The sequence below is a fragment of the Phoenix dactylifera genome, chromosome 14 (genome assembly GCF_009389715.1).
Source record: "Phoenix dactylifera cultivar Barhee BC4 chromosome 14, palm_55x_up_171113_PBpolish2nd_filt_p, whole genome shotgun sequence".
Classification (NCBI taxonomy): Eukaryota; Viridiplantae; Streptophyta; class Magnoliopsida; order Arecales; family Arecaceae; genus Phoenix; species Phoenix dactylifera.
Window position 1 is genome coordinate 3,045,427 of NC_052405.1, and position 14,533 is coordinate 3,059,959.

The window sequence follows — 14,533 nt, forward strand, 5'->3', positions numbered from 1 at the left end:
TTGATTCCAGGTGACTTCTAAATTATACTGGGCTTATTTGTAAAGAAAATATTTAGATTTATCATTTGTCAGTCGTTCCATCGACAATGTATGGTAGAGATGACATCCGATTCATGACAGAGGAAGCACGGGCGGCCATGATCACTTGATAAATGCGCTCCAACTTTTAGATGCTGTGGTGTCCTATTCATTCTACTCCTCAAGCAAATAATAGTACCAGTAAGAGGGTGTAATTACAAAAATTTGGAGCGGCTTTTAGAAGTCGGTGGACCGTTGACGACTTTATGAACTCGGGATCAATTTCAGGTTATAACGTTCATAGCTGATCAGCCACTCGATCGGCCACAGACGGTTAAGATGCAATCAGCGGTAGAACTAGGAAGCTATATATGCCAAGGCTCGGTCTCTGCTTGCGAAAACCCTAGAAGAACCTTGTTTCCAAGAGCCTCGTCGGCGGCTGGGTCTCCACCCAAATCCACCTCGCAGGTAAGCCTTCTATCTCTCTCTATCTCTGGTATTTCTTCTCTGTTCGTTTCCTTTCACTGCTATTACTTCTTGTTTTAGCTATGGCTGTAGCTTTTTCCTCACTTTCTTTCATGTTATGTCTCATAATTTTCTCCCATGAACGAATGAATAACGATGATTTCTTGTAAATATTTTGCTGAATTACAATTATCCCTTTTTTTCCTGTTCTCTCGATTTTTTCCTCTCCCTATGAATCTGTCAAACATATGTGAACAGTGTCTCTCCCGGCAATCATAATTTCGTGCAGTTCCAAGCATTTTTAATTATCCAACTATAACAATGGAGCTTGAATAAAAAATTGATGTTGGGTAGGTGGTATCAAAAATTTTAGCTGGGTTCAGATTTTGCTCATACTTGAACCTAACTGATGTAGTTGATGTCTAAATTAGATTTATTTAATTTGCTAGTTTTATCGCGTCTTGGGGAGAAGGTCAAGTATTGCTTATTTTCTTATGATTTTCTAATTTTTGATTGGTTTTGAGTTTCTATTATATGTGGAGGTATCATCTAAAAGTCCTACTTCATGTCAATGTCATATTAGAAAAGTTTCGAAGTCATTAGAATTGTGATTTGGAAAAATTGTGACATGGGAACCTGAGGAATTAAGAAATTATTAAATTAGAAAAATTTTATACTGGAGTACACTGACTATGAGTCCAAATAACGTAGTGTAGAGTCGTAGGTCCATTATAGGCAAGTTGAGAGTCTTTTTATGATCAGGAAAGGTTGTTTTAGGGTTGATTGAGTGCCTACAGATATGGGTCCATGAGGCACAATGAATTATGTATGATATCTATGCCTCTTTTTCCAAACCCTTATTCTTTTTCTTTTTCTCTACTTTTGCTTTCCTTTCTTCTCTTTTATATTGTCATAAAAAAGAAGAAAATTCAGATCTTTCCAGATCTAAGACCTATTTTTAGCATAAATCTATTTTATTTGCAGCCCTAGCACTAAAGGGGCTGCATCACTAACCAAAATCCAAAGGGTGAGTTTCAAATAGGAGAAATGGACAAAATTTTAAAAAACTGACATTGTTCAATGAAAGGACCGAGAAACTAAACAAGATACAGTATTCTGTTTTGAGTCATCTATGCTTCGACTGCAGCAATTTTTCTCTTACTCATCCTTTTTTCCTGGTTCACCGTTCCTTGTTTATATTCTGCTTCATTTTTTTAATGTTGAAATAATTTAATTTCTCACCAGGGTTTTTTGATATCTCTTCAAGCATGTAATTCGAGTTCAGGATTCTGTTGAGATTTTGATCATTATGCCTCTTTTCTGTTTAGTATAACTTGTGTATCGGGTGCATCTCACGTGTTTTCTCTTGTTTTACACTGGAGCGTTTTTTAAAGTGGGATCCTTATAACATCTCGATGTCTCATATTTCTCAGGATGAAGGTTGTTGCTGCCTATTTACTTGCTGTTCTTGGTGGAAACACTTGCCCAACTGCTGATGATCTGAAGGATATCCTAGGATCAGGTTAATTTCATTTCTCTTTCCCTATTTTGTGTGCAAGTTATGGTCCATCAGTTTTCCATGTTGTCAGAGAAATAGCTAGATTGCTCAACCACTATATCGTAGAAACTGCCGTGTGCTTTATAATCTTTAATACCCTTAGCTGTTGAAGAATGATAATAGGTTTCCTTAGTTGAATTGTAGGATAGAAAGATTTTTTTTTTTTTGAAGTCAGATATGCGATTGGTTTGTTATTCCTTACATTATATTGATAAACATATTAATAAATGAATGTTCGACGTCATGTTCAGTAACTGCATGCCTGCCTTTACTGGTAATGCATTAGTGGATAAGTTTAAACTGCTGTCATGTTTTTTGTTTGGTTACAAAGCTTCAATTAGAAACATGAGATGGCTGAAATGTTAGATTTATCACAGCGAATAGTGTATTATAAATCCTATCTCATGAGATTTTCTGAAGATAGAGATGCAAAAGTATTGGTGGTTTTCTTAAGTTTGTAAATGAAAGTTATCACATAATGATCCATGCTAAATGAACCAAGTTTGGAAGGAATTTCTTTGCAGTTAGTCTGGGCACCTTACAATCTCTTTGAATAACTGTTTCCTTTTCAGCAACATCCTTCTTTTTTTTTTCTGGTTGTTGGGGGGGGGGGGGGGGGGGTGTGGAAGAGAAAGATGATCAGTCTATCATCACAGAATTTTCAAAGTTTTAACTTGGAGACTTGGACTAAATGGTGCTTTCAGTTTACCTATTCTCCTCAAAGAGCATTAGTCTAGGATAGTAAATATTTATGTTTTTAGAGATTGATGCGTTAAACTTGTCAAGTACTGTAAACTTTCCCCTGTTCTTTACCAGTGGGGGCTGAAGCCGATGATGACAAAATCGAGCTCCTCTTGTCTGAAGTCAAAGGTAAAGACATAACTGAACTTATTGCTTCTGGGAGGGAGAAGGTCGCATCAGTGCCCTCCGGTGGTGGTGCCATTGCAGTTGCAGCACCTGCTGGAGGTGGTGGTGCTGCAGCTCCTGCAGCAGATGAGCCAAAGAAAGAAGAGAAGGTGGAAGAGAAAGAAGAATCAGATGAGGTATGACTTGTTATAACAGCTTATAAGTTTCTTTTACAAATCATGTATCCAATTCATCAGCTCTTTAATCATAATTCAATGTCTTTGGATTGAGTTTTGCTGCCGCCCATTGGTGCGCTTGAAAGTTACATGATCAACCAAGCTTGCCTGACTTTGCCCAGTTTTACCTGCCTGAACTTTTGTTTAAGACTCTGTTACTAAGCAGTACAGAACCTGCCACCTGACTAGAAATGATTCCTGCACCTGTCTGGCCCTTCGCTAGCACATCCAGAGAATCCACATGTTGTTTATATGATTCTCATTTGGAACAAATAATTCCATTTCCATACTTCATTTGATGTTCCTATAGAAATTGATTCATAATATTTTTCTAGGTTAGACGATTGCCTCTTATAAAACTTCTTGCAGATTTACAGTCACATTTAAGACATTGCATGCTTTTGTTCATAGTCTAGCATTATTTGTTCTCATATGCATGTATAACTTATCTATGACTCATGTTTGTTTCACTATTATTCAGTGCTGAAACACTGATCAGCTGATTGATCTCATTTTTGTTTGACTTCGTGCAGGATATGGGCTTTAGTTTGTTTGACTGAGTGGTATTAGTCTTTTTGGAACACTAAGTAGAGGTTGATCTGCAAGATACTAGGATTTTTATTACAGACTGAATCTTTTGTCTGGAACGGCAAGGCGTCATGCCTCTATATTTCGTGTATTGTAGCAAGTCTCAAATAGGTCTTGGTCAGCATGCTCTCGCATGTATTCTGTTTGGGTGCATTAGTTTATGAATCAATTTTGAACATCATCCTAATTTGTTTCATGGTTTTAGTATCCAGTTCTTGTGCTTGCCTTGGCATTGGTATCTTCTGCTTGGTGCTCTCAACTCATCGAACCTTTTAATGTCTTGATATTTCCAGGTGTTCTCTTCAATTTTGCTCTAAACAGTTTTAGTCCCTTTATATATCTCCATTTCAATATATTGATATTTCCAGGTGTTTCATTCCATTTTCGCTCTAATCAACCTTTTGATACGTTGATGTTTCCAAATATTTTTTCTTTTGATTTTCCCTCAGATTATTTTTTTCGTATGGCTCACTTTTGATATGTTGATGTGCGCCGATGTTTCTTTAATTTTCTGAAATATTCCTCGCTCTGTGCGAGCACTGGCTTACGCTCATACACAAAATGGAGGAATTTGATCAGACTTGAACGATTTAAAACCGCTTATCATCTATGATTCGGTTGCTTATTTCATCAAAAGAACATCACTCAGTTGCCTACAAACCTAAATTAAACCAAAGAAAATAAAAAGTTTCCAAGCCAAAATAAGAATAAATACGGATCAAAAACCTTCCAGGCTAAGTGTCCATAAGAAAAGCTAAAATTCATGAATAATTGAACAAGGTAAAAGTAATGAGCAAGCATCTTACATCAGTCAGGTGGTAATTGGACCACTTACCTGATCAGTCATCAAGAACTTCTGACCGGAGCTTAGTGCTTATTTGGTATTACTTTTTGTTTTCTATTTTTGTTTCGAAAATTCCAAGAAGAAAATGAGCTAGATTGAACAACAGCTATGATGATTTTTTTTTTATTTTTAAATTATTTGTAAAATTTTTAGCACTTCGGGCATTATAGATTTATTGACATTATATATGTATATCTTCAACATTGATGTATACGGGCAGCATTTCGCTAGTTTGCAGAGAAACAAAAGCACAAAATAGAAACATATAGGGCTCGTTTGGTTCGCGGAAAGTATTTTCCCTCCTAGGAATATGATTCCTGGGAATCAGATTCCTAGGAAGAGGATACCTAGGAAAGTACTTTTGGCATGTTTGGTTAACCATGGGAAAGTGACAAATTTCCAAAGTACTTATGTTTGGTTGACCATCCACTTTCCTAGGAAAGTTATATATAATTCCTATTATGCCCTTAATAAAAATTAGGTCTTTAATGCCTCTTTAATGCTTCTTTAATGCTGAAGGGTCTTTTTGGAAAAAAATAAAAAAGGAGTGATTCCCACCTCATGGGAAAGTAACTTTCCCATGTTTCTCATGGGAAAGACTTTCCCATGAAATGTGGGAATCATATTCCCATGGGAATACAACTTTCCCATCTCTCTCCTTTGAAAACTCCAACCAAACAAGAGGCATTTCATTACTTTTCCGTTGACCATACTTTCCCCCCTTCTTTTCCTGCGAACCAAACGAGCCCATAGGGTAGGGGATCCAAACTCGTCGCCGCAATTTCACCTTCAGAAATCATGCACCTGAAGTGCTCCTTCACCGTAGGATCTTATTGGGATTCTAAGTAGTGGTAGGATCCTCTTGTTGCAAGTTAAGTGGTAGTAGTTGCCTTGCATGAAAACTCATTTCTTCTGTTTGGAGGAAAGTTTGTGAGAGAAAATGATCTCTTATAGACATTTCGTCAAACATCTTGCGACTCGAAGTATATAAAAGTGAGGATTTTTTTTTGGATGAAGACGTCGACATCAAAATCATTGATGGAGAGGGAGCGGAGGTGTAGGCCTTGAGGAGGGTTGGGTAGGTGAATGAGAGGAGCGGAGTGGAGGAGGAGGATAGCATGGTTAACTTGAAGGTGGAGGAGGTAGCCATGGACCTCCTACAGTTGATGGGGGCCAGCTGTGGCATTGAGGGTGGCGGCAAGGAGGAATTAGGGAGTAGAATAAGGAAGGAGAGAGGAAGGGGAGAAGAAATCTTTTACTTTGAAGTTTGAGACAAGGAGGTAGCAAAGAGAGATTCGAGAGGGAGGGGGGGGGGGGGGGGAGGAGGAGGAAAGGTTTTTAATTAAGATACCTACTCAAGCGGCTGCAGCTTGTCCCATGGCTATTTCAACTGCAAATCGATCTACTGCAAAATAACCTTGAGTCGCATCCTAATGGGCAAACTTTGCAAGGTCACCCTACATCTACAACCTTCAGTTATCAGACTCCTAACAACGTCTCGGTTTTTTTTGTTCGCAAAGTGCTCACAAGAAGTGCAACCTGGTGCATGTGCAACGCATATAAGAACGATGATAAATGCCTATTATTCTATAGAAGAGCCTTTGACTAGAAGGAAGAGATAATTCAAGGGGAAAATCCTGGTGCAACCTCTAAAAGGGCATATTTAATAGATTGTAGGTTTTCTTGATACGTATGTAGGTAGGTAGGTAAGTAGGGATTTATAGTACACTTTGGACTAAAGTAAAACTACATCCAATTCTTGTGTTAGTTGTGTTCTGCATCTCGTGAGTTATATTGTAAAACTACATTTAGTTAGACATAGGCACGACCAAGCGTGGCCGAGTTAACCCATAAGCGCATCCCTAAGACAAAGTTTCTGATACCCATCTGTAATTACTTTATTCGGAAGAGGAAATCGGCCCAGAGATGGAGAGGGGACAACAGACAGCTCAAGCCCCCAGCTGCCATCGATGTTGTTGCCCCTCATCCTGCCACCAGTTTCCGGGAATCTCGCAGAGTTTATCCCAACAGTATTATACTGGCAGCATTCTCCACCCAAAAGCACCCAACTATCACCACCCCGCAAACAACACAATCATTGCGTCCGACATGTCACCATCCACCCCCCTCTCACGCCACCACGATCGCCACCGCCACCACCGCCCACTCGACAGAGATAAAGAATAAAGCCCCCCCCCCCATTAACCCTCATTCAGCGGATGCATTCATTGCCGATTTTTATACTTACCCACGCACCCGTGCATTCAAAAAAAAAGAAAGACATCAATTAGAATATTAAATATTAATAAAAGTATATATATATCAAATTTGACGAGGAGCTCTCATGCATGAATCCATGAGAGATGCTGTCAAAGAAAGACCGTGCCCCACGCCACGTTCCATCGACGCACCCGTCGCAAGCCAACAACACCAAACACTGGGCGTCATCGCGGTTGCTCTCATCGTGTCTCCTCGCCCCCTTTCCCCAGCCATCCCGTCGCATCCCCGCCGTACACGTGCTTCTTCTTTTTTTTTTTTTTTTCTTCTTTTATCTCCAAATATGTGACACAAAATATACTGAGCTTGTAGCCCAGTCTGGAAGCCGGTCACGTCTCCGTTCCAGGCTACACGGTCCCTTTCTCTCGGACCAAACAAAAGTAAAATTGGCTCCACCCGACACGATCTAATAGTACTCCACCGGCGTGCCGGGACTGCTGTCGTCCGACACGTCCCGGCTGCTACCACTGATACTGAAGGGCGACGGGACATAGGGCGGGACCGCGCACCTAAGTAACGCCCAGTTGACGCCGTTAAAGAACGGGTGCCGTTTGATCGCCGTCGCGCCCATCGTGGACCCCATCCGCCTAGCCGGGTCTTTGACTAGTAACCCGGCGATAAGGTCCTTCGCCGACGCCGACACCGAGGGTTCTTTCGGGAACTCGAGCGCCCGGGCGACGATGTTGGCGAGCGTTAGCTCGTTGTCGGAGCCTTTGAAGGGCGTGACGCCGTGGAGGAGCTCGAAGATGAAGACACCGAGGGTCCACCAGTCGACGGTGCTGCCGTGGCCCTCGCCGGAGACGATCTCCGGGGCGAGGTACTCGTGGGTGCCGACGAAGGATAAGGAGCGGAGTTCCACGGGCTCGGCGACGAACTCGAGACCGCTGGCGTTGCCGCGGCGGCCAAGCTTCCAGCGGTGGCGGCGCTTGGGGTGGAAGCAGGAGACGGCGGGCACGATGCAGCTGGGGAGGATGCAGGAGGCGGCGGGGTGGTGGTGGTGGTCGGGGGCGGAGGCGGAGACGGCGGAGGAGGGCGGGGCGGGGCGGGGGTTGTGGTCGGAGATGAGGTGGGCGGTGGTGGAGGTGGGACCGTCGCACTTGAGGGAGAGGTCGAAGTCGGTAAGCATGATGTGGCCGTCGGATCGGACGAGGACGTTCTCGGGCTTGAGATCGCGGTAGACGATGCCCAGCATGTGGATGTACTCGAGGGCCACCACCACCTCCGACGCGTAAAATCTGGACAGCGACGTAAAAATTCCACAATCGATAAGATAATCGCCACCCGCAGCCATCCCTCTACTAACAATGCTAGAAGTCAAATGTACCTAACTTTGCATTTAAAAGGAATAATAAAATAGTAGGAGGACTGCATAAAGAATTGCATTATTGGAGTTTGGAGGACGCGTGATGAATTAATTATGGAACAGTGTTCTTCTCTTTACGAGAGAATCCACGTGAGGCGTCTCTTAGTTAAAGCACATCCCCCAGGCCACGCTAATTCAGATCAAAACTACCGGCTATTCAGCTATGCAAATAAAAAGTGAGGGCATTATGGACCTGTAGACTCTGTCATATGTGGAGCCGGCTTGGCACTTCGACACTAATATTATTGTGTGTAGGATTCTAACTCGTTGGATTTCCGGTAAGAGTCGCATACATGTAGCGTGACTAAGTCACACTCACTCGGAAAAAAATTGGTCTTGAAGTCAAGGGAGCGAATATTAGGAGGAGGAGAAAAATTTTGGAAGGATTTGGGCATGAAGAAAAGTTTTGCTAACAACAGCCACTCCAGTGTCTGCTCGGTACTATGTCCTAAGTAGGAGTTTGATACACTGGGTAGGTGAGTTGTCATGGGGAAATGGACTGCTTATGAGGAGGGCACCATGTCATCATTCCTCGACTGCCAGGTCGAGCTAATATTTGCTTGATGCATCAAATCACATCCGCACTGGCTACCCTAGTCTAGGACTCTAGGATTCCAAAACCTAAACTTGGATCCATTCGAGGGATGTGGGCCCAACTCAGGAGACTGAAGCTGGTAGAACCCAGTTGCCGACGATGTCATCGACGACGAAAGTCTGTAACACTTCAAAAAATGAGGTTAAGCCCATGACTTCATCCCGTTAAATGGTTAAATTCGCGACGCGTCGACATAAAATCCTGCAATTCTCTCTTACCTCGGGCTAATAATATTAATTTTCTTTTCGTTTTCAGGTAAACGGTAACTGCGATTTAATTTCGTTTGCGGTGCATAAAATACGTAACTTAGACGTAACAAACAACTAGTTCAAAACATTAGTTTCTTAATTCCACTAACTTCGCTTTTTTTTTTTCCTTCAAAGGTCGGATTCTCGAATCCCCATGCTGCAGGAATCCGGGGCACTGATCCAGATAATTTTTTTTTAAAAAAAAAGAGAAAGAGATATTTGACAAATAGAGAAAACATGGTATTTTAGTTTTACCTAAAAATTTGAGCAATGCTATTATTAGCCAGGGATATATGATACTTTTTCTTGCTAACTTGCGCCACTGACCTGACGGCGGACTCGTCGAACCGCTTCCGGGGCTGCCGCTGCCGGAGGACGTGGAGATCGCCGCCGGGGCAGAACTCAGTAAGGAGGCACGACCACCGCTCGTTCTCCGCGATCGCGTACAGGTTCGGCAGGAAAGGATGGTCCAAGATCTCCAAGATATCTCTCTCCGTCCTCGCCCGCCCCTCCTTATGCCGCCCCTCCAGCTCCTTCTTGTCCATCACCTTCGCGGCCACCACGCATCCTTCGCGCCCGCCGCACTTGAGCTCCGCCAGGTACACGCTCCCGATGTCCCCGCTTCCGAGCCGCTGCACGAATCTCAGATCGGAGAGCGCGAGCGTCCCGCCGCCGCCATCGGATCTGAGACGCCGGACAGCGTCGAAGCAGGGATCGCCGGCGGAGTGGGGCTTGATGGGACCGGAGGAGGAGGAGGAGCCGGAGCCGGTGGAGGTGGTGGAGACAGTCTCGGAGGCGGAGCGGTCCGACGAGCCGAAGCTCATGCTCTGTAGGTCGTCGGCGAGATCGTCCGGCATGGCGGCGATTGGGAAGGGAGAGAGAGGGGGGAAATGGGGGGAGAGGAGAGGCAGGAGCAGGGGATTTTGAAGGAGTGGAGGATAGGGGTTTTGGGCCGGTAAGCAGCGGTCGGGCCAGGTGGCGGGCCCTGGATGCGGGACTGCCCCTCTGCGACGCGAGCCAGGGACCCATGGAACCGGAGATTCCGGCTCGGGTTCGGATTTTGTTAGACCCACAGGTTTCCTTATGCAGCTCCACGATTCGAGATAGGAGGTGCCGTAAGATTTCGTCAGTCCGGATGGACGGTTCCGCTTGGCTTTTACTCCCTATCGGGGTACAGCGAGCAGCGCTGCCGTACATGGTGTTCCCGGAGGAGCATCGTAACGCGACTCATGGATCCATCCGATCAACTGATCAAGTGAACGCTAAATAAGAGAACAAGTTCAAGTTCAAGGACTTCGTAGTTCAAGTTCGAGATTCGCTTAATAAGAGCTCGTTGCTTTGAGGGTTCAAGTCGGTAGTTCAATATGATATCTTAGCGTATTAGTCGGCGGATAATGGGCAAGCGGCAACGTATGGTGAGGTTAACGAAGCTATTGAATGCATCTTTCATCAGGTCTTTTACGCTTACAGAAAAACTAACCGTGTAATAGATTGGGTAGCCTCTTATTCGACTCATCATTCAAATAATTTTATCTAGATGAACCAGGCTTCTGTTCTATCTTTCTTGCAGTCTATTTTACTTTCTTATTTTTGGGCAACATCAGTTATGTGTCAGCTGGCGGTGTTAAAAAAAAAAATAAAAAAAAAAAAGAAAAAAAAAGCCAGGAGCCCGGGGTTCTTCCCGGGTGCAATTAATGCTTGGGGCAGGCTGGCTTAGAGCTGGGATCCGGCAACGACATTGGATTGAAACAACCTATTGATGCAAGGTTTTGCAAAAACAGTTTTATTCAAATTTCTTTATAATAAAATTTAATTATACCGCAATGGTTGGCCTTGGATTTTATCATAACTAAAAATCTATGGCATGTCATGTGAGATGCACGTGTAACTTTAATTCTTAAATATTAAAATTTATTTGAGTTAATAAATAAGCCTACTGCTTCTTTGTTCAAAAATATTAATATTTTCATCATTTTACATGATTGCACCACGCATGGAGCACAAACTAATTTGGATGCACAAAATTTCGACATCCAGTTGACTATTCTATCAAAAAAACATATTTTTATTTTATGTGACGGTTTTAGATAGCAAATGAATGTTTCCAATTAACCACGCGGAGGAAAGAAATTTATTTTGTCTGAAATATAATTTCTTTGGCCTCCAAAGATATGTATTAAAGCAATATACTTCGAACAGGAATGTGTATATGCTGGTACCCATCAAAATATGAAGTTTTATTTAGGATATCACAATCCAACTTTTTGTATATCTTTTGATTTTTAGTGAGCTTGGTATATCTTTGAATCCATCCCAACATTCAAATTATTTTGCAGTCTTATTATTAACGGTGTTTTCCAAACAACATGGACTGGAGTAAGATATGTTTACCTTGAGCTTTTATTGGAGGGAAGATGACCTGTTCAATGGTCAGAGAGAGTTTGCCAATTAATATTATATAGTAGAAAGGAGAGTTATAGGAACGCTGGATTGCAAACTATTATATAATTGGGGTGTGGAGGAATGTGACAAAACATAGAAGAGTAGGAATGGTAGAAGAGAACCTACGTGGAGGACTCATTTTGGCAAGTCCATGCTCATGGGCTGTGGGTCCCTGGACCGCTTACTTCTCATGACAATTATAAACATGTATGTATTCATCTTACAGCTGAAGTTTAAATTTATATCTTCCATATAGCCTCCAAAGAATCAGCTGTAATTTCTAAAATACGTGGAGAGTAGATTCTGGTTAGAAGGGGAGTCTAAAAATTCCGTTAAATATCTATATAAATCTAAACTTCTTAATATGTAGGGATTAGAGTCCAAAACTCCATTGAAATTTCTATTAAATAGCCATATATTTTTATAAAAAAAATAATATGTGGAGATTGGAGTCTGAAATCTTGTTGAATTTTCTACTAAATAGAGAGTCGGTGTATGTTGAGTTTCTCGTGATATTCCAATAGATATTGAAAAGCAATGTAATCGGATTAGCTTCATGTATGATTATGAATCTCTACAAGTTTTAGTGAATTCTGAGTTTTTCTATGAATCTCTCTATATTATTTATAATATATAAACTCCATTCTGTAGACATACATTGCATGCTCATCAAATACGAATATTCAATTTTAAAGTATATACTTTCAGTCTTTCACAGTACAAATATCCATTTTTTTTATCAAGAAGTCCTTATTGTATATGTACTTATCAATCGGTGAGTTATATTCTAGGAAAAATAGATACAAATTTAAGCTTTGCTTGAAAAGAAAAAAAGAAAAAAAGAAAAAATGATTCTGTTAGCTGGAGTAGTTAGTACTCGCTTAGCTTGCGACCACTCAGACTTAAACTATTAATCATTATATATGTAAAGGAACGTAGAGCATCACATTTGATTTGGTGGCTACTTGGGCTATCTTCGTCATCGAAAAGAAAGAAAGAAAGAAAGAAAGGTGATCGACCCAGTGGAGCAGACCCGCTCCTTGGATCGACACATGGAAAGGCTTTGGCCGTATGCTTTTGAGATTTTACTGAATGTCGCTTTAGATCCAGTTGGAGGCTGAGAAGGAGCAATGCTAATGGCGTTTGATGTGGAGACCAGGCTACATTCTTCCACCTTTTCGCTACGAAAGCTTCTTCTTGTCGGTTTCCCAAATTCCAAGGCGAAAAATCGTGCATGATAGCTTCATCATACAAGATTAAGCAACCTTATCGAATGAAGATAACGCAATCTTGATTGGTTCCGTATCGAGACTAAGCCATGGTGTTTCTCAGTGTGCGGTCCCTTCTAGGGTGCGGCGTCTTGCAACTCGTGGAGAACCTTTTTCACGTTTTCCAAATTTTGCTCGGGGTGAGAAATAGATTCAAGGTTGACGTGCGATAAAGACCGCCTAATTCACTTTCAACTGAAATTTTGCTCTTCTAGGATCCATTTTATATGGAGCAGTGCTGCGGGACTCTTATTATGCGTATATAAACAATTCTTTTGCTATGCTGCAAGAGGGGAATATATATTTTTTGCCATGCTGCAAGAGAAAATTGGTGTAACTTGTGTGATTTGTTGCCACATATTGGAGGTTGGTTGATTATAAAGCTACCATATCAGCAATTATGGGCCCGATTAATATTAGTGTGTGCTTATGGATGATGTGGCATGGATTCATCAGCTCCTGATCGTTACCGACCAGACCAGCCGGCCAAACCGGTGAACCAATAATGACGACCTGACTGGCCAACCAGTCACAATGGGTCATGTACTTTTGATTCAAAGTGCATCAAAGGGAACAATTACAACCTCACAAACCTATGAGGCACATTGCGCGATGGTTACAGCTCATTCAATATATTTGAACAGTTACTGCACATCCGGCGGTTGCAACATGCACGCTCTTTTCCAGCAATAGCTCTAAGCCCAACTCTTATATATACAAGATCCTAGAATCTCCATGTATCCGTATTTCTCCATCTATTATACTTTAAATTGCTCATACTCTTTGGACTTTCGAGGAAATAAGAAGGTGTAAATTGTGATCAACAGAAAAATAACAAAGTGACTCTCGACCAGCTAATTGGCTTAAGCATAAACTCTGGACCAGCCAATTGGCTTGTCCTTGGTACTGGTGTGCAGCGGCAAATCTGCCCAAAGAGAGGGAAGATTGAAATCCCCTAACGATATCAACTAAAAATTCTTTCAATAAATTTATATAGAGACATAAAAGGGGTGTCTTGAAGAAAGGAAGTGTGTTTTGTAACATCCATCCAAAAATGTGAAATATTTTTCGAAAAAATTATATAAAATATTGTTTATGTCTTTAATAAATTGACTATAGAGAAAAAAAAACATAAAGTCGTCAGGATTAACAACATTTTTTTTAAAAAAATCTTAATTTTCAACTCACGAAAAAATGGAGCTTTCATGTTCGATATGAATTTCTATTTTCTATTAGAGATAGAAAACTTTTTTCCATGAAAATATTTTTTTTATATTTTTTTATTTAAAATTTTCAACTAAATATAACTTTTGAGGTCAAGGTGCGCTACAGGGGATTTGCCGCCCTCCGACCTCGTCCCCACCAGTCTCAGACAGCGGAGGCGACTGCTTTCTCTCAAAGGTATTGTCCGCTTTGGACACGTCGTGCGCTACCTTTGGGGGTCTGCGTAGGTACTAGCCTCTTGGGCGCTACCCTCACGGTTTTGCCCCACAAAAGACATCTCTGAAGAGAAAGAGGTAGCCCCCCTCCATTTAAGGAGCAAACCTATCCGCTATCTAGTCGATGTGGGACTAAGTTCGGATCCTTTATTCCTATAACATAGCCTTCCCAGCGGAGGGGTTTGTGCTGGAGTCAAGGGCTCTCAGTGAAAGCACCATTGTTGAGGTCAAAGTGAGGTCGGGCTCCGGCCCGCGCGTCTAGCGCTACGGATGGATTTTCTGCCCTCCGACCTCACTATTGATGAGGTTAAGATAGGTCGACCTCCGGCCTGCTCGTCTAGCGCTA

At 42.0% G+C, this 14,533-nt stretch overlaps 2 protein-coding genes across 2 annotated transcripts; one reads left to right on the forward strand and one right to left on the reverse strand.

The window, feature by feature from the left end:
* The first annotated feature begins 379 nt into the window (after positions 1–379).
* Positions 380–3,922, forward strand: LOC103706089 (60S acidic ribosomal protein P2B-like). The gene is made up of 4 exons (XM_026804478.1): positions 380–486; positions 1,917–2,005; positions 2,858–3,084; positions 3,657–3,922. Exons 2-4 carry the CDS (start codon positions 1,918–1,920, stop codon positions 3,681–3,683), a joined length of 342 nt encoding a protein of 113 aa, XP_026660279.1. The 5' UTR covers positions 380–486; position 1,917; the 3' UTR covers positions 3,684–3,922.
* A 2,903-nt stretch (positions 3,923–6,825) lies between these two features.
* On the reverse strand, positions 6,826–10,079 carry LOC103706093 (serine/threonine-protein kinase D6PKL2). Its single transcript, XM_008790096.4, has 2 exons — positions 9,366–10,079; positions 6,826–8,067 (listed from the first exon to the last, which is right to left on the reverse strand). The coding sequence occupies exons 1-2, from the start codon at positions 9,893–9,895 to the stop codon at positions 7,239–7,241; spliced, it is 1,359 nt and encodes a 452-aa protein (XP_008788318.2). The 5' UTR covers positions 9,896–10,079; the 3' UTR covers positions 6,826–7,238.
* Between the last annotated feature and the right edge of the window lie 4,454 nt (positions 10,080–14,533).

Excerpts from the sequence above, each read along its gene's own strand:
- LOC103706089 (XM_026804478.1), top strand. The coding sequence starts at position 1,918 with ATGAAGGTTGTTGCTGCCTATTTACTTGCTGTTCTTGGTGGAAACACT. Across the intron at positions 2,006-2,857 it reads GAAGGATATCCTAGGATCAG|TGGGGGCTGAAGCCGATGAT; the intron begins GTTAATTTCATT and ends GTTCTTTACCAG. Across the intron at positions 3,085-3,656 it reads AGAAAGAAGAATCAGATGAG|GATATGGGCTTTAGTTTGTT; the intron begins GTATGACTTGTT and ends GACTTCGTGCAG.
- LOC103706093 (XM_008790096.4), bottom strand. The coding sequence starts at position 9,895 with ATGCCGGACGATCTCGCCGACGACCTACAGAGCATGAGCTTCGGCTCG. Across the intron at positions 8,068-9,365 it reads TTCGACGAGTCCGCCGTCAG|ATTTTACGCGTCGGAGGTGG; the intron begins GTCAGTGGCGCA and ends GTCGCTGTCCAG.